The sequence below is a fragment of the Mustela erminea genome, chromosome 7 (assembly GCF_009829155.1).
Source record: "Mustela erminea isolate mMusErm1 chromosome 7, mMusErm1.Pri, whole genome shotgun sequence".
In the NCBI taxonomy this organism is placed as follows: Eukaryota; Metazoa; Chordata; class Mammalia; order Carnivora; family Mustelidae; genus Mustela; species Mustela erminea.
The window spans coordinates 123741469-123760250 of record NC_045620.1 but is presented as its reverse complement, the minus strand read 5'-3'; the positions used below and the strand labels follow the sequence as shown (position 1 = coordinate 123760250).

Below are 18782 nucleotides of genomic sequence, written 5' to 3'. Positions count from 1 at the left end.
GTGCCGGGGGGGGGGGGGGGGTGCCACAGGGTCCTGAGCCTGGGCCGACGGGAAGGTGGGAGCTGGTTTTCTTCCACAGTTCGCAGCCTCTAGTGGCTTTGTTTTTTCCTTCCGAGGAAGGGAGAATCGTTGCTTCCCAGTTGGCTGAGGGCTGGCGAGCTGCCTGGGCGTGGGGCAGTCCTTGGGTAGCCTGGGCAAGACCTGGGCAGGGCCAGACTCTGATCCTGCATCAAATGGGAGACTCCCTAATTGGTTTATTCTCTCTTAAGGGCAGTTTCTCTCCAAAAATTGGTATCTTTTATAGGGAAATTAAAAAAAAAAAATCCTGGGGCCCTTATTTGTAAATCTCTTGGCTATCAATTTGGTTCCTGGCAGGAGCCATCTTTATTTATAGACTTAGAGTGAGAATGGCCTCAAACATTTCTTTAGGTTTAATTTTTAAAGATCTCCCGTCGTTCGTAGTTATTTAACCCAAAGACCCCATTGGAGGGAATTTCATATTGGCCCTTTTTATGCCCTGCCAGACCCAATTAGCATCTCTTAAGTGCCTTGACAAGGTGGGGGGGACGGTGTAAGACCCCTTTCACAGGCATTGACTAACCACCCACTGTATATTTTAAATGAAAGTAAAACATCTCTCATCCCTTGGCTTTTTGTTTATTTATTTTTAAAGATTTTATTTATTTATTTGACAGAGAGAGAGAGATCACAAGCAGGCTGGCAGAGAGAGAGAGGGGAAAGCATGCTCCCCGCCTAGCAGAGAGCCTGATGTGGGGCTTGATCCCAGGACCCCAAGATCACAACCTGAGCTGAAGGCAGAGGCTTAATCCTCTGAGCCACCTAGGCACCCCATCCCTTGGCTTTTGAATTGCATTTTCCTTGGCCCTGGGAGCTGCCCTTTGATGATGAAGTGAGTGGAAGAGAAGGGGTCAGTTTGACCACAGATGTCAAAGTCAAGGCCTCCCCTGGAGATGGAAAACCATACCTGTCTCCCTGTTGTTTCCTGGGTTTGCTTTTAGGGTTTTTTTTTTTTTTTTAAGATTTTATTTATTTATTTGAGAGAAAGAGAGAATGAGCAAGTGAGAGAGAGAAAGAGAGAAAACACCAGCCAGAGGAGAGACAGAGAAGCAGACTCCCCACTGAGCAAGGGGCCCAATGCGGGACTCGATCCCAGGACCTGGGATCATGACCTAAGCCAAAGGGAGACACTTAACCACCTGAGCCACCCAGGCACACCTCCTGGTTCCATTCTTGATGGGCGCTATGGCCAGAGATTCAAATATTAAGATAATGTCTATTCTCCGGGTGCCCTGGGTTTGACTGCAAGGAGCAGAGGTTGGGTAGATAGAAGTGCAGGGGGAGATAAGTGAAATCACTGGGACATCAACTAATGCCAGACAGAAGCTGAGAGCAGCTCAAAACCCCTTGAGGGAGCAGTTTCTGGTGCGGGAGCAGGGGGCAAAGATGTCAGCCAGGAGGTGCTCCTTGCCTGGGGTGGTGCAGCCGGTGGTGGAAATGCTGGGACAGGGATCCCGCTGCCGCTAATTTTGCATCTGTTTCTCTAATTCCAAGAGTGAGAAGGAAGGTTCCTACATATTAAATACCTTAGTCCATGTCACAAAACTAAGGGGCAGGTTGGGATTCAGCCTGATCCCTGATTCCAAAGCCCTGCTCTCCGATGCCCCCGAGAACGTACCGTCTGGGGTCTTAATAGGAAATTGGCACATTGAAATGTGTGGTTGGAAGAGAGTCAGGCAGGGCTGCTCATAAGATGGGAGCTTGGGGTACAGAGACCACGCTATGGCCGTCCCCAGTGCACGGATGCAGTGCAGGGTGCGGCAGTTTCCAGCTAGAAGCTCAGGCACAGAGAGGATGCTCTGTGGGGCCCACCGCACCCCAGCCTCACCTGTGACCTTCAGTGGGGTCACAGCCAGCCTGTAAAGTCACTGCAAGGAGGGAGGCAAGTAGGGGAATAAAGACCCAACCCCACGCCAGTCCCCAGTCTCCTGGTGTCTATACCGCCTGCACCTAACCAGGAGTCTCCAGAGTCTCCGAGCTTCAGTGATACCCTCCGTGCAGATCAGGGGACACACAGCATAGAAAACAGACCTGGGCAAGACACCCACACAACCTGTCATGTCTAACGTGTCAGCTCACGTCAGGACCTCTCCATAAGCACATTAGGGAAAAGTCCAAAAGAACTCAGCCTCATGTATAGTGTATTTTCGTTCAGGACTTTGATTCAGTTACCTCCTCTAGAAGTGGCCTCTGGGGACCACAGAGGAGGAAACACAAGGCCACCGTCCTCAGAGCAAGCTGGGCAGCCCTGGTGGCTCATCTCCTTCCACTGCCCCTCCCAGCCCCAGCCTGGCCTTTGCCCTGTTCATCTCGCACAGAGTGCTGAGCAATCTGGGTGGAAGGGACGGCAAGCAGATTCAGCTGACAGACCTGCGAGGTCTGTCTCCAGAGAACGAGAGCTCCTTCTAGAGCTGGGTCGCCAGTATCTTGGGCTCTCAGTGAGTAGCCTTTACAGTGGCCTGCAAGGCCCTACGTGATCTAGATATTCACCTCTCCAGCTGCATGGCCTTCTGGACTCTCCCTGTCCAGCCACAGTGGGCTCCTTGCTGGCCCAGGAACATGACAGGTATGCTCCCCCACCCACCAGGACATTTGCACTGACTCTTCTCACTGCCAAATGCTCAACCCCAGATTCCCACATGGCCCAGTCCCTCATCCCCTTCATGTGAGCTCAGTCCCCTGACATTCATCTTCTGCTCTGTCTTCTCTAATGCATACACTGCCTACCTTTTAATACACTGTACAATTTGTACTTATTTCTCAAGCTTATTGTTTATTCTATGTTTCCCTCCACTAGAAGATGAGCTCCCTTAGGGCAGGAATTTTTTTTTTTCTTTCTCTTTTGTTCACTTCTGTATCCCCAGTGCCTAGAACATTGCCTGACACACAGCAGACACTCAACAAATACTTATGGAATGAATGAATCAATGAATAAAATTCTCAAGGATCTAAAAACCATCTGACTGCTGTCTCCCAGACCTCTCTCTTCACCAACACATATCTGCCAAGGATCTTTCCCAGAAATACATCGATCGTTTATTATCACCAGTACCGTCGATACTTTGTGGCCGAAGCGATCAATATATCCGCATGCTTCACATCGGCTTGGTCGAGGAAATGTACTCACGACTTTGGCTCTGGGTCAGAATTAAATGGTGACCTTGGCTTCTTTTGCTTCCCCACAGAGGTTATTTCTTAATCGTAAAGGGAACGCTCTGTCCTTGGAAAAAATACTATTTTTGCCACCTTCAGCTTGAAAATGGCTATTTGACGTGGCTCGCGTTGTGTCTCCGTCAGTGGCAGCTGAGAAAGCTCGGGTGGAGAGAGGCTCTGAGAGAGACCCATTGCGTTGTTGGAGAGAAGCTCATTGCAAGGTGGAATCAGTTTACAATAACTTATTTACCTGTCCAAATCCCTCATATCACATTAAAGCTTTCCCCTGCTATCCAGGACTCTGGAGTGCTAAGAGGAAACAGGAAAATCAATTGATAATGATATATTCCGTTTAGAAAAATATATCGATTCCCGGGTAATGACAGCCGTGTTTTTGCAGTGGAGGTTGCCATTCCTTGTCGTGAAGACAGCTTTCACATATATTAGATTTGAAAGAGGGAACTGGGAATAGCCTTGCCTCACCATAACAGATAGCTCTTTCTACTAGGTATTAAATCTATATTTTAAAAAAATAAAAAAACTTATCCTCTCCAGGGAACCCATCCTTTGCTTCCTCAAGGTCTTCTTGCCCATTATCTGAAAGAAGCAGTGATTTGCTTTTGTAATTCTTGAGTTTGTGTCCTCTTCTCTTTTCAGCATTAGGTTAAAGGCCTAAATTTCGTGTTTCTCCCTGTCTTTGGAGTCTCTTGGCTTGAATCGGATGGAAGGCAATGCCTTTATTCTCCCTCACCCATGCTAGTGGCTGTGCTGTGGGAATTAGGGCTTTGTGTGTTTGGGGGACGGAGGAGGGACCTCTAGGCTCTGCCCCTTGGGGTTCTCTGCTGCCCACTTCACCCTTCCCTTGCCTGGGAGTGCCCGTGTCAGTGTTTGGACACACTCCATGTGAAAGGGTCCACACTCAGAAATTCAACACAAGGACAAGCGCCTGCGTGGGTGGGGACTGTCTAAGACACTGGAATTCCAAAGAGATTTTTCTGCAGACGATGATACCTTTTCCCACCCCAGCCCCACCCTTTTCCTTCTCGTTCTAGACTGTCTGGCCTCCCGGGGATGCTCACACTGTGCTAAGTGTTGGTTGCCATCGAGGTTTTTGCATCCTGGGGACGAATCCTGAGCTTGCCAGAGACGGACATCAAAAGGTAAGTCTCTGCTCAGCTCGCCTGCACATAAGGAAGGCATCCGACCTGGGCACTGCCAGCTATGTTCTCTAACACTGATTTTCCAGGGGCATTGAGGAGGTAAACAGCGCGTCCTCTCTGCCTTCTGGTCATGGAGATTTTTATATAGATGTGGGATTAGAACCCAGCAAAGACACTGGACCCCAACCCCCCTGGAAACAATCTATGAGCATGGCGCGAGCTCTTCCCGCTCCCCAGGAGGGGGGATTCGATCCCCAGGAGGGGCGTCCAGCAGCTAGGGGACCTTTAAGCTCCTCAAAACTGTAATACTTCCTTGGCAATTTAACTTTTCTTGTTATTAAAGTAGTGGTACTTGATATCAGTAAAAGGCTGTTTGTGCATTGTAAAAATCCTTTAAAAATAGCACCTAAAATTACAGAAATTGCTTACAATCGTAATCCCAAGAAACATCTGTGTTGGTGTCCCTCTTCTGACTTTCTTTGTATGCACATATGTAAAGTGTACGTGCACACGCACACACGTGCACACACTCACACATACGTGGGATCACGCTATACGTATGGCTCGGCGACACATTCTTTTGACTCTATGATATGTCACGTGTACACTTCTTATGTCAGTAAACACAAATCTATAGCATTTTTGAACTCTGCATGTCATCTGCATATAATAATCTCCACAATTTACTTACCCAGTGCCCTAATGGTGGGCATTTAGCATATTTTTAAATTTCACTCCTATAAATAATAACACAACGAACATTTTTGCATATATATATCTTAGCATAGTGATTTGATTATTTCCTTGGATTAAATTTATAGAGGTCTGGCCTCAAAGTTTGATTGAGGATTTCCAAACCCGGATTATAAAGACCAGGTAGCCAGGAGAGTTGTGGGGAAGGTGGCCTACTGTGCAGGCAGAAATCCGATGGAAACAATCGGTGAGAATGCTTGAATACGCACCCAGCAGGCCAGGACTGTGCCCACAGAAGCAGGGAGGCCTGGAGAAGGATACTCCGGGATTCTGCAGCTCTGGGATTCCGAATCGCGGGGAGCCATAATTGTCAGCAAGAAGCGGGAGGAGCTCCAGGCTGGGCCTGGACCAGGGAGAAACATCCCCTGGGCACCCAGCCTGCTGCCACCGTGAGCAGCCCAATGGGGACAGCCAGCGGGGGCAGTTGGGCTTCTGGCTTTGGGAGCTTTGGGGCTGTTGGCAAGCATCTAACGGCACCTCCGAGCAACTGAGCCGCCGTCCTGGTTAGTTGTCCCAGGGCCTAGGTAATTTGCTTTGCTTCTGTGACTGTCCCATGAGAGGAGGGGAGTTGGACAGCCAGACAGATCTGGTGATAGTGGCATCTTGGATCTGATGATGATGGCATTCCCAGCTCCTAGAGGGGGCACACCTGGAGAGGAGTGTCTGAGACCAAGGCATGCTGTTCCCAAAAGTCAGCTTTCCAAGGAGAAGCCTTCAAGTCTTAGACGCTGTGAGTGTGGCAGGGGTGAAGGGCGTCTTGAGACCCAGGGGAAGGGGTTTGACAGCCTTTATCTTGGAACCTTCTGTTCCTTCCCACTGACACAGGGTGGCACATGGCTCTTGTTTATCCCAGGCTTCAAGAAGCATGTATTATAGGATAGGAAGGAACCTGGATAGGATACGTCATAGATCCAGCCCTGGATTGGTGTCCCCACGGCAAACTCACGTCAGTCTTCCCTACCACCTGGCCAGTTCCTGGAGGATGGGAATCACATCTGATTCATCCCTCGTTCCCCCGCCCCCCCGCCCCCCCCCCTCCCCGCACAACACCTGCCAGGGCTCTCGGTAAACACATCCCCGCACACACAGCCACAACGGTTCCTGGGAACACCGGAGCACGTGGCCTGCTGCCCGGTCATGCTTTTCCCTTTTCCCTCACATGCAAGACTTCACTGATTCCCAAGAAGATAGGAGTCTCCACAACCTGGTCTGTCCCCTGGTGACCAGTGGAAAGAACTATCACTTTCCTATGGAAACTGGGCCGCATCACCAGGCTGTGTGCATCCTGCTGCAAAGGGGGCCCCGCCCTGCTGCAAAGCTGGGAAGGCTGCGCTGTGCTTGTCAGGGGCCCAGAGTGCAGTGCCAGGACGGGCTAGTGGGAGTGAAACCTGATCCCTGCACTGCAGTGTGGGAGCCTGGCTGGGCAGGTGCTCAGGGGAGGTAGAGCTGAGGACCTGCTTTGTGCAGAACCCAAGGCTGAGCCAAGAATGATGTTAGCAGACACCTAGACTTTGGAGGTGGTGAAGGGCAACCACGGGTCCCCATCAGTGCTGATGAGCGCCCCTCTGCAGCCTCCCCCACCTCCATCCCCGCCCCAGCACTGCCCACCCAGGCCCCTTATCCCCCTGCGTGCCCTACATCCTGAGAGGACATTGCAGATGCCTCCAGAGCTGATGGGACTTGGAACCCTTCCATTAGAGGACGCCGCGTGCCGTGCCCTGGACTTCCGCACTCTCTGGCGGCTTCACCGGCGAAGCCATCCCGAAGGTGCCCTTGCCAGCCACACTCCTGCCCCCCACCCCCCGCTCTCCCTCCCTCTCAACAGTCCGGCTTCATTCCCTCCTCCTCCTTCTCTTCATCCATCACCTTTGGCTTCCATGGCTCCCACCCAAAGACAGACCCGTGGGCAGACATCTCAGCGCTGCCTTCCCCAACACATCCACTCTGTCACCGACTCGTCCTTCGTCCTGGCTTCCTCTCCTAGCCCCACCCTGGCAACCTCCGGCAGCCCCCACCCACTGGGCTCTGGGCGCCCAGCCCTCTGGGGAGGCCATGGAACCACTCCAACCCCCTCCCCACAGAACCTTCCGCAGAGCCCCACCTCTCCCATCATTGCCAAGACCTCCGCCTGCCCTGTCCACCTAACAGTCAGCCAGTGACCTCCCTGCTAGCTTCAAGGAGACCAAGAGCCTCTCTCTCTCTTGGCTTGGGGGGCCATGTCACTCCATCTTTGTGGCCTCTCTTCCTCCTCCTGCCTGTAAGTGAGGGCACTGGTGCTAGAAGATGTTCCTCTGCTTTCCTTTCTCTCCGCGGTCCCTTTACTCCCACTGCTTCACCTGTCCCCGAGGCTTCGTTCTGTCCTAAGGTCCTGACTGCCTCTCCAGAGCCAAGGAACTGGTCACAGCCTTTCTGATTTGCATCCCAGACCCGGCCGGGGGATGTGAACACACAAAGCTGCCTCGTGCTCTGCAGCCTTTGGGGATCTTGTCACTTGCGCCTTCCTGGGCTGCACTTCTCACCTTCCTTCCTAGACCATGAGTTCCTTAAAGACAGGGACTGTCCTCTTGTCTCCACGTCATGAGATCAGGTAGTCTTGGTTCTAAGATCATAGGACCACAGGACAGAGTGGCCTCATAGGCAGTGGATGGACAGGACCCTGGACTGGGAGGCAGCCACTGGGCTCTCATCCCAACTCTGCATTAACTCTGGGCACGCCCCGTAGAGCTGCTGAGTCTCCCATCTCGTCTGCTTTTGCTGAGGGCAACCCCTGACCTTCCTAGTCCCCGGGAGAAGACGGGCATGTCTTCCTGGGCTGGCAATGCCAGCTCTCAGTGAACGCTGAAGTCACCTGGAGAGGCGTGAAAACCTACAGATGCCTGGTTTTGCCCCCCAGACCTTCTAATTTAACTGTTCTTGTGAGGATGGGCACCAGTGCACTTTACACATAATACTGCTCTCAACTCACAGGTGTTCCCCAATTCCTGGACTCTAAGCCTTGAATTGACATGGACATTACAGAGATCAGCAGAACAATGTTCCTGGATGATAGGTCATTTATTTACTCTTTTCAGATATTCTAAAACCTACCCCCGGATCATGCCACCCAAAAGCCTGGGTATTTTGCCATCCCACTGACAACCCCAGGCACCTCACCCCAACCCCGTAACATTTTCACATGAACCCTATGGGCTGTTGGAGTATCTTCTTTTCCTATCGATGGTAGCGATGTGCCCACATTCAGGATTTTGTGGTGGTTAATGTGTATCCTGTCCCTATGCTCCCTTTGCTGGGCCCCTTGGGAGAAGAGCCTCTTATGTCAGCATAAATTCTTCTCCCCAACCTTGTCATAGGACTTCATATCAAATCATCTTGTAACATCAGCTTCTTGTTTGCCTCTTCCAAGTCAGAACAGTGGCTCTCAACTCTGGCTGATTCAATCCAGGTGATTCAAATCACCTGGGGACATTTTATTTATTTATTTCTAAAGATTTTATTTACTTATTTGACAGAGAGAGATCACAAGTAGGCAGAGAGGCAGGCAGAGGGGGTGGGGGAATACAGGCTCCCTGCTGAGCAGAGCCTGATGCAGGGCTCAAGACCATGACCTGAGCCGAAGGCAGATGCTTAACCCACTGAGCCACCCAGGCACCCCTCCTGGGGACATTTTAAAACACTCTGTTATCCAGCTCGATGCCCCAGATCAGTTAGATCAAAATCTCTCACAATGGGACCCAGGCATAGGTATTTTTGGGAGGCTCCTCAGGTGATTCCCATGGGAGGCCACGGTCAGAGGCACCGCCAAGTCTGGAGGCAAATCTGTGACCCACCTGTAACACATGCAGAACTTTCTAGATCTGGTTTCAGGGAGGCAGCAGCGCTGCGTCATTTCCTGTTCCTACACTTGTCCGTCCCTCTCCTGCTTTGGATTGTCTCGTCTCCTTACACATGTCCCTGTAAGTTACCTTCTGTCCTTCCTAGAACAGGGTTAGGAGAGAATGGGCTAGAAAGCCTCGTGCTTTTCTCTGGTGCGACCCTGGCACAGCTCCCACCCCCCAGCTCAGGCCCCCGAGGAGAGAGGGTCAGAAACCCCTTCCCCACCCACGGGTGCCAGTTCAGCACCCCTGTTCTGGGAATCCCAGATGGGGTCATCACCCCCAGTTTTGCCAAGAGCTGTCCAAGGCCCTGAATGAGGCTCGGTGGGTCTGCAGCATCTGGGTGCTGATTGGGACCGGGGCAGAGAGGGGACTGGCAGGGCAGGACTGGCTGTGCACCCTGGTCTGTTCCCCTCGGTCTGCGAGACTCGGCCCCTTTGATGAATGACATGCTGAGGTCATTGTTCAAAGGCAAGAGATGTCCCAGGAGTGGAATCCTTCCCTATTTCTAGAAGCAGTGCTATTCGGGAAGAGCAGATACTCGGTGCAGTTCCCGTTAGTTAGCAGGACTGGGGCGGGGCTCACACAGCGGTTCACTCTAGCTGCAAATCCTCGTTTGGCACCTGAGCTAGAAATAGCTTATCTGCAAACCTCAGAGTTTATTTTTGTGGCCAAGTTTGATTTTCCAAGCGACCTGTCTCCTTCCTTACCTTGAATGTGCCCCAGTGGCCGGGGCTGCTGGGAACAGTTGTGAGTTTGTGCCCTACAGGAGGGCACCTGGCCTGGTGGGGTGTGGGGACTGACCCAGCCGGCACCTTGCATGTTCAGCTGTGTGCTATGAGTGCTCAGAGGGAGGTACGCTAATTTGCACAGAATTTTAATTTGCACAGAAATCTCATTTGCACAGAAATACCAAGGAGGCTAGTAACGGCCCCACCACCAGAGCCCTGCTCCGGGAAAGTGCCATGCATCCATCTGTCCAAGGACTGTGCGAGAATGCTCCTAACTACTGTGTTTCTATGGCTTCTTGATCATCTCATGTACCAGTCTGTCCTCCACGAACATTAGCTGAACATCTATTACGTGTCAAGCTCAATAACCCAGAAAGAAAACTGTCCTTCCTCCCACCCACCATGACCCAAGAGGCCTAAAGACGACAGGTCATCCAGACCTGTCAGAATCGTGCCGTTCCCCCCACCCACCTGAAGGGGAGACAGAATCCACCACTAGCAGCCAGAGGCCTCTCCACTGTCTCACTGGGTCCTATCGTCCAGGCCACAGCTAATGCTAGCTGCTGGTACCTCCCTCCTGCCCTGTAAATGCCCTGTAAATAAGCTGGGTGCTGAAAGCATTGGGGGCTTATGCCTCACTCACAGAGCATTGGTTTGCCAGTGCACGGCAGACACAGCCTAACACCTTCAGGGGTTGGGGGTTTTTTTTGTGTGTTTTTTTTTTTTGGTGTTTTTTTTTTTTTTTTGGTTTTTGGTTTTTGGTTTTTGGGTTTTTTTTTTGTTTTTTTTTTTTGTAGCAACTCATTTAGATAAAAGCATCTGGTTCACAAGAAAGTAACAACAAAAAAAAATCATTAAAAGCATATTTCTGCTTTTACAGAGTAACCTAGTAACGGCATAGGAGGTAACAATTAACCCGCCCACCCCCCGCTTCTCCAGGTAGTCAGGAAGGTGCTCTAAGTGGGAAATGAAAGTCAGGACCCAGAGAGGATCCATCCAGGGTCTCTTAGATCGGCGCTCACCGACGTGCACGCCGCGCCAGCCGGCAGCAGAGCCTCGCCCTCCCATTAGCATGTAGAGGAGGCACCCTGCCTCTCCATCCCAGAATAAGCAGTGTGATGATTTATTTAGCACCAGTTCAAGCCTTTCCAAAATGCACTCAAAGTGCTCTGCCGTCTTGCACAGGGGTACGCGATCCTGACTTTGTGCATCAGGTAAGGTAAATCAGACCACACGCCAGCCAGCCTAACTCACCTCCTGTGACCACCCCCTCCCCCCCGCCGATGCTCTCACACGCACAGCCTCTGTTCCCATGCAGACAGACCCTGTGCTCCCAACAGACCCTGCCTGGGTGCATCACACATCCTGCAAGCCCGAACATCCCGGAAAAGCCTCTCCCATCCCCGCCCATCTCCTGGCAGAGAGCTCCCAGCCACCCACTCACGGGAATCTTCTCGGATTTCCTGACGCAGCTCCTCTCCCTGACAGCCGTTCGCGCCTTCCCAGGTCAAGTGTGGTCCTTTCACTGTCCGGCGTGCTCGAGGCTCATTCCCCAACCACTGTGAGCTCTCAGGGTGAGGGGTGGGCGGCCAAGCTCCTGCAGAGCTGAGCACCTAATGAGCACTGAAAAGGAGCTGATGATAGAAAAAGCCAGTGCACACGGTCCGTGCCTCTGCTCATTGGCTCCTGAGTCCTTCAGCCTCTCTGCTCCATTTCTATCTGGGGACCCTCATACCTGGCTCCTGGCTCTTGTCTCTTCTGGCCTGGGAGACAGCTGGCAGTGCCTCGAGGGCAGGGGCTGTGTCTCGGTCACTGGGTCCCTCCCCAGAGCCTGGCACAAAGAACACTCTGGAATGTTTATAGGATGATCGAGGGCCATACGTGAGGGGCCTATCTATTCAACCTATCTTGTGTGTTCAAGGGCCAGCCACAGTTCGCAGGGCCCGCCTTAGGGCGGGGAGGGTGGTGCACTGACCTTGTCCTTTAAAGGCCACTGTCCCCTGGGGGTACCACACACCCTAGGCTAGGGCTCTCCTTCTGCTGTTCCAGGCACAGTCCAGGAAGAAACAGGCCTCCCTGAATCCCGCTGGAACCCAGGGTTTCAATATGCTCCATTTCACATTCAAGCCACATTTAGAAGGTGCGTCCCCTATCCAAAGGGGTCTCACAGCATTGCATCCATTCATTTGGGAAACATGTCTAGTAAACAATATGGCATAATGGTCAAGAGCACAGACCCGGACTGCCTGGTCCTAATCCCAGCCCTGCCCCTTACCTGCTGTGCAACTTCCAGCGTATTATCGAAACTCCCTTTGCTTCAGCTTCTTCATCTGAAAAATCAGGATTGTAATAAACCCACATCATATGGTGGTTGTAAGGATTAAAGAGTTCATGTAGCCTAACGCCTAGCATAGTGCCAGAAATGTAGTCCTCTACAAAGTTTTGCTATTATTATTCTCGGGGGCTAGGACTCCAACTGAGTCATGAACTGAATTCATAGTCTCTTCAGGACCCAGTGCGCTTTCAAGGAAGGTATGGGTGTGCCCATCGCCCCTCCTCCCACCCCCCCAATTCCCTTATCTCCCTCCCCGCTCCCTGCCCCGCCACCTCAGTCATCCTGTAGCTCTTCCTTGCTGAATGCAGGTAGTCTGGCCGGGGATTTCTGCTCCCAGGGAGGTGGCCCTCCTTAGCCCACGGGGACCCCAAGCAGCCACAGAGCTACATCCTGATTCTGTGTGGACAGTGCCCGCCAGACCATCCCGGGGCCCCTCCTGCTCACTTGGGACACAGGGGTGGTAGATCTCCCAGCACCTGTTCCAGACCCATTTCATTCCGCACCCATGTACCCATGACCTCCCGAAGAGAGGGACCTAACCACCTAACCTCATGCCCAGCCCACAACTGCCCCAGCTGCCTACATCCAGACGTCGGAGAAATGACCACCAGAGACTCCGGGGCTTGACCCACCCAGGGCTGCCTCTGGGACCTGGGAGTGTGTCTTCTCCCCACTCTGGATTTCAGTTTCTTTATCTGTATCATGTTGGGTTTACGGTCTATTCCCAAGGACCAGTCAGGCTCTGTCCTTAGGAGAGACACTCTGGCTGTGGCCACATGGGGGCTTCTGGGACTCCCCACAATTAGCACTGTGGCTTCAAAAGGTATGTCAGCATGTCCTTGGGGCAGCTGTCATTAACAATTAGGAAGTCATTATCTGGTAAATAATTCATAACCCGAGAGATGGGATAAGCCTCCAATAAACAATAACCCATTTAGAAGGGGGCTTGGCAAGGGCTAGGGCTGCCGCGGTGGTGTGGTCACATCCCTGCCTCTGGTGTCAGCATGGCCCGCAGCTACAGCCTTCCCGCAGCCCTCCCTGCTCACCCCTGACCAAAGGCATCACCCTTCCTCTGTCCTCAGGCAGGACTTCGTGCCTAGAGTAACAATACTGAGTGATCGTGCCAAGGACTGTGCAGAACGACAGACCTGCACATTCTCCTGCAGTCCTCTCAAGAGCCATTGGCAGGCGTGGGTGTTGTTGTCGTCTCCCTTTGCGGACAACACACTGAGGTTCAGAGAAATTAATGTTTTACTCTGAGCTGAGATCAGAAAGTGCTGGGCCAGGATTCAGGTCGGTATGATGTGAGAGCTCTCCTTCAGGGTCAGGATGTCCACTCTCCCTACTAGGAGCTTCGACCTCCCATCGTGTGTCTGGCTTTTGTGGGCATGTGACCTGTGCCCTCCCAGCTGAAGTGGGAGCCCCAGAGCCTCCGTTCCCCTCTCCCGTCTTCCTCAGCAAGGAGGGGGGCCTCGAGGTGTTTCATGGAGGCTTCAAACCGCAGCCTCTGGGCCAGCTGCCTAGCTAATGGTGTGGTTAGCCTTGGCAGTGAACGCCAAACCAAGGGCATTTCAGAAGGGGAGCAGGCGTGCCTTCAGGACACTGTCCCGGAATTTCCTATCTTCTCATAGTACTGGTGCACTTTTCCTTTTAGGGAAGACGTGGCAGCCTTTTGGTCACACTCCCACAGAGAACTCTATCCTGTGGAAGGAGCTTTTTCCTGAATGAGGTGAACCCGAACCACGTGGGTTGGTCTTTAGGGCAAGGTTAGCTTCTTCTAGGTAGAGACACATCATCGGTACCCATGCAATGAGCTTCCCTAAGGCCTGGAGTCATGAAAGGTCTTAAACGCTCTTCTCAGACTACCAGAGCCCCTGTGAGTTGGGAGCTTCCAGGAGCTGGGTGGACTTGCTGGAAGCTAGGCCTAGTAATTGTCACACATCTGGAATGTTGCGCAAACCTCCAGGGCCCAGCCGTGTGGCAGAGGAAGCCACAGTGGTTCCCAGGCATGCAAATTTCTCAGTAGCTGTGGTCACCAGCCCAAGGAGAGGCCCCTTTTAGCCTTCTGACCTCTCCTGCTGTGGTCAGTGGCGGGAAGGTCGAGATTGGCAGATATGAAGGCCAGAAGAAGGGGTCACCTTGCTGTGCCCTAAAATAGCCTGAAACAACCAGAACCCTCCATCTGCTTTGAACAGAATTTCCTCTTGGGATGTGCTGGTTCTGTCCTACTGGCCAGGCCCCCACACTGACAAAAACACATCCCCTGACCCCTTTCTGAATTGCCCCTTTGCTTCCAGAAATGGGGAAGGATTCCACTCCTGGGACATCTCTTGCCTTTGCACGATGACCTCAGCATGTCGTTCATCAAAGGGGCCGAGTCTCGCAGACCGAGGGGAACAGACCAGGGTGCACAGCCAGTCCTGCCCTGCCAGTCCCCTCTGTGCCCCGGTCCCAATCAGCACCCAGATGCTGCAGACCCACCGACCCTCATTCAGGGCCTTGGACAGCTCTTGGCAAAACTGGGGGTGATGACCCCATCTGGGATTCCCAGAACAAGGGTGCTGAACTGGCACCCGTGGGTGGGGAAGGGGTTTCTGACCCTCTCTGCTTGGAGGTCTGAGCTGGGGGTGGGAGCTGTGCCAGGGCTGCACCAGAGAAAAACACAAGGCTTTCTAGCCCATTCTCTCCTCACCCAGTTCCAGGAAGGACAGACGGTAACTTACAGGGACTTATGTAAGGAGACAGACAATCCAAAGCAGGAGAGGGACGGACAAGTGTAGGAACAGGAAATGGCGCAGGCGCTGCTGCCTCCCTGAAACCAGATCTAGAAAGTTTTGCATGCGTGTTACAGGTGGGTCACAAGATTTGCCTCCAGGCTTGGCGGTGTCTCTGACCTTGGCCTCCCATTGGAGGGATAATGGGATACCATCCACTGCTTGCTTACCCCAGAAAAGAGGGGGACACATCTGCTTGTGTTCAGGGCCCCATTCCTGGGGCTCACACTTCCTGTGCCTCGTGGCAGGTATAGTCTGAGACCCTGCCATGCTGCTCCCAGGGGACTGGGGAAGCTCCCGCTGCCAGGCCAGCTCCTCAGGTCACTAGGACGGGATTTTCCATGCCGGCCCAGTTGTGGACAGAAAACAAAGCTATCATTTAGGGAGGGAGGGGGAGTTTTCAGCCCAGGCAGTCAAAGGAGTGAGAGGAACCAGCTGCCTTCATAAGGCAGAGAGCATGGCTTGTCCGTGGGCTGTAACGGAACGCACATCTTTCCAGCAGCCCCCAAGGAACGATGATGTTCCTTGTGTGTTCACATGTCATTTGTCCTCCTGTTCTCGGTGAGGAGGTGCTGGGGGCCGTGCTGTCCTTGGTCTCCTGCACCGCGCCCTGGGGGTGGAGAGAGCTGGCACTAGAGCTTGCTCCCAGAGTCCCCAGGGAAGGAAATCCCATCAGCTCCCAGAGTCCCAGTTCCGGTGGCTCCTGCAGGCTTTTCTTCTATCTGACCTAAATCTCCCTTGCTGCAATTTAAGCCCATTTTCCCTGGTTTTGTTTTGAGTGGAAATGAAGAACAGCTAGTCCCCAGCTGCCTCTGAAAGCCGGGTGAGTCATGGTCCTTCATACCTCCTGCCTCCCTGAAGCATTCTCAGAAGCCCACCCTGTTGGAGCCCTCGCCGCTGAAGCCGCCAAGGACCAGCTTTCACAGTAATGCAGGAGAGGAGCCCCCCGCCCCACGGGGGCCGTGGTGGGAGCAGAGCCTCTCCTGGCGGGCACAGCACTGAGGGGCACCCAGGTGGCTGGGGGAGATGGCGAGTGAGGAGATCAGGACCCCCACAATGAACCACGCAAGGATGCCGCCTGGCCAGGGAGTCTGGGGCAGCTTCTTGTAAGAGGTGACATCTGCAGGGAGTCCTGAAATAGCAGGGAGGCAGCTGGAAAAAAAGGCCTTGCAAGTGGATACCAGGAGATGGGCCATTCCCTCCAGATCCCACATCTGGGTTTGAAAAACTAGTTCTCTTACTTACACCCTTCTCCCCACCAGTGTTTAAATGGAACCAGGAGTTCCACATCCTCACCCTTTCATTCCCTTTTCAGTGAGCATCTGACTGGGGGAAAGCCACCACGGGTCAGGCCGTGAACGCGGCCCACGTGGCCCACGTGGCCCATGGGCCTTTCTGATGGCTTGTGGGTCTCCCGAGCTGCTGGCTAGGTTTCTGTCTTCATTTTGTGCCTTTTTACTTCTGGGAACAAAGAAGCCCCACTTGTTTCTGCTAAGCATTAGCTATTTTATGGGCCATCGAAGCCAATTCCTGGAAGAGTTGGGTTCACGGTTTAAATAAATAAATAAATAAAATTTGATTGGAAAGCCACAGATCGCAGCTCAGTCTGAGTTTAAAAAGTGGTGACGCTGAGTGTCCCTGACAGCACTCGGGCGGGGCGCGGTGAGTGCAAGAGAAGAATTTTTATTTTTCCTAGGCCCCTGGAATTAAAGCCTTCCTACTCTGGAGGATAAATGGAGAGAAACCGAAACCTTTTCCCTACGCCGTTATCGTGCCAAGGTACGGAGATGTGAGCAAGGTCGTCTGACTTTGTTTTCCATTGCTTGGTCAAAAGCGCCCTCCAAACTACTTGGCTTCAACACAAAGGAACCAAAAAAAAAAAAAAAAAAAAAAAATTTGATTAGATTTAAATAATGGAATTGCCATTAATATTGTCCATAAGAGATGATTGATTCTGACTTGGATTTATGGGAAGTTGAGCCTTGTAAAAGTAAACAGAGTGGCAGTCGTTCAATGTTAATACTGGTTTATGCACCACGCCCCGCACCCCCACCCCCAGGGCTGGTGAAATGGATGGGTTCCCAGCGGCCAGATCTAGAGAGTTATCCACTGTGTGGATTTAGGAAATCAGCCTGCACCTGACCCTTCCTTCCCTTCCGTGAGATCCTAAAGTGAAAATTTCTGGGGCGCCCAGCAGCTTGCACCTCTGCTCTGTGTAAGCCCGTAGCCTCCAATAGGACCGAGGACTTCCAGATGGCCTTGTAGTCTCTCCCTCTCCCTGAACCCCTTAAGAGCTCCCAAGCTTCAGTGGGCTTGCTCTGAGCTTCTCTGCAGGTAGCTGGGCGTATGAGTTGCCGCAGCATCTAGCTTTGTTCTTTTTATGGTCCAACAGACGGGTCTTTAGAGCAGAGATGTGAAGACTGCGGGTTTCGGAAGCAGTTTCTCCATGATTCATTACTCATGCTCAGGAGGAGACAGAGGTGAGCCCCAGTCCTCAGGAAAGTGGTGGCAGGCTCTAAGTAGCCTAGGGCTCTTCTTAGGAAGGACTGGTGATTGAGGGTGATGGGGGTTGCCCATGTGCGGGGCCCGTAGCCCCCCCCCCCCACCTGCCAGCATCCCACCCAGCTGGGCCATCTGTCCCTTCCTTACCTTCTCCTCCACCCAGATAGCTGGCTCTTTCATCCCTATCCAGGCAGCTTGAAACCGTTAGGACAGTCTCCCAGTCCTCTAGGTGCTATTAATCCCTGTCCCCCAGCTGTGCACTAGCAACTCCCAGACCTGTCCTCAGGGTCTGCCAACATGGCCCCTCGCCAGGCTGCCCCTCTGGGGCCACAAGACCTCACAGCATTCTTCAGCTCTCCAGCCCGCTCCTCGACCTGTGCTTCCCACCTCCAGGAATGGCCGCACCATCCACCCAGATCCCAAGTCAGGAATGTGGGACCCCTCCTCCATCATCTCCACCCCCAACATCCCAGCCTTCTGGCTCCATCTCCCAGCCTCTCCCCCATCCTTCCCTCCAGGCCCATAGCTCTTGGCCTGACTGAGGTCTTCCTCAGTTCTAGCCCTGTTTCTCTCCCCACCTCCCTCTTGCCCCCTTCTAATTCCTACCTGCTGGCTCACAGGGTCTTCTCTAGGGGACGAGCCACACCCATCTGCCTGTCCCCATAAGGTTAAGTCCTGCCCCTGCCCATGTTGAAAGCACCCCCCATGGTCACGTTCAGGTACTTCATACCACAGCGCCTTTCCCATGCTGTCTGCTCCACCAGCAGTGCCATTCCCACACCCACCCAGACCTCCTCCCAAAGCAGAAGCAGCCATCACGTTTGTGCTTTTCTGACACGCTGTCCATACCTTTAATCCAGGGAAGGGAATGACCCTTTGAGGGCCTTCCATATCAGACATGTTTGGAGCTGCCTGCCTTGCCCACACCACCTTCTGGAAACATCCATACCCACCCACAGCCGCTGCTGCTGGCAGCAGGTCATGCAGCGTCCCTGCCTTCAGCGCATCTCCCAGACGAGGAGCCAACTCCTGATTGCAAGGGTGCCCTTGCACCGGCTGGCCAGCAGTTCAGGACTGCTTGGTCCTGGCGTTAAAAAAATCAGCTAAACCTGTAGGATCTCTGTCTTCTGGAATGGAACAAAGGGAACCAGAGACAGTTCCATGAGGGGCCATGCACTTGAGCCAAATGGTAGCAGAGTTGCAAGACAGCAATGATTCCGGGCCTCTGTGATTAGGAGGGGAGGAGAAGGGAGATAAGGGAGATGGTGAACCGTGGGCAAGAGGCCTTGTTCCCGCTGGCTCTCCTGAAGCCTCACCACCACCTCACAGCATCTTCCTTTAACATGAGCTCAGAACCCTAACTAGAAGAAATATTTTTTTTACATTTTTATAAGTAAGTCCGTTGAGGCTCAAAAAATGTTAGG

At 52.8% G+C, this 18782-nt stretch overlaps 1 protein-coding gene across 4 annotated transcripts in view; it reads left to right on the top strand.

The window, feature by feature from the left end:
• Nucleotides 1–18782, top strand: part of KLHL29 (kelch like family member 29) — a 298809-nt gene that overhangs the window by 79430 nt on the left and 200597 nt on the right. For 3 of the 4 annotated variants that reach the window (XM_032353199.1, XM_032353197.1, XM_032353196.1), the window contains exon 2: nt 4284–4391. The exons of the other annotated variant lie outside the window; for it this stretch is intronic. Coding sequence is in view for 2 of the 3 variants with exons in the window: in XM_032353197.1 (XP_032209088.1) it covers nt 4284–4391 (108 nt within the window). In the remaining variant the exon portion in view is untranslated. The remainder of the gene's footprint in view (nt 1–4283; nt 4392–18782) is intronic. 4 annotated transcript variants of the gene reach the window in all.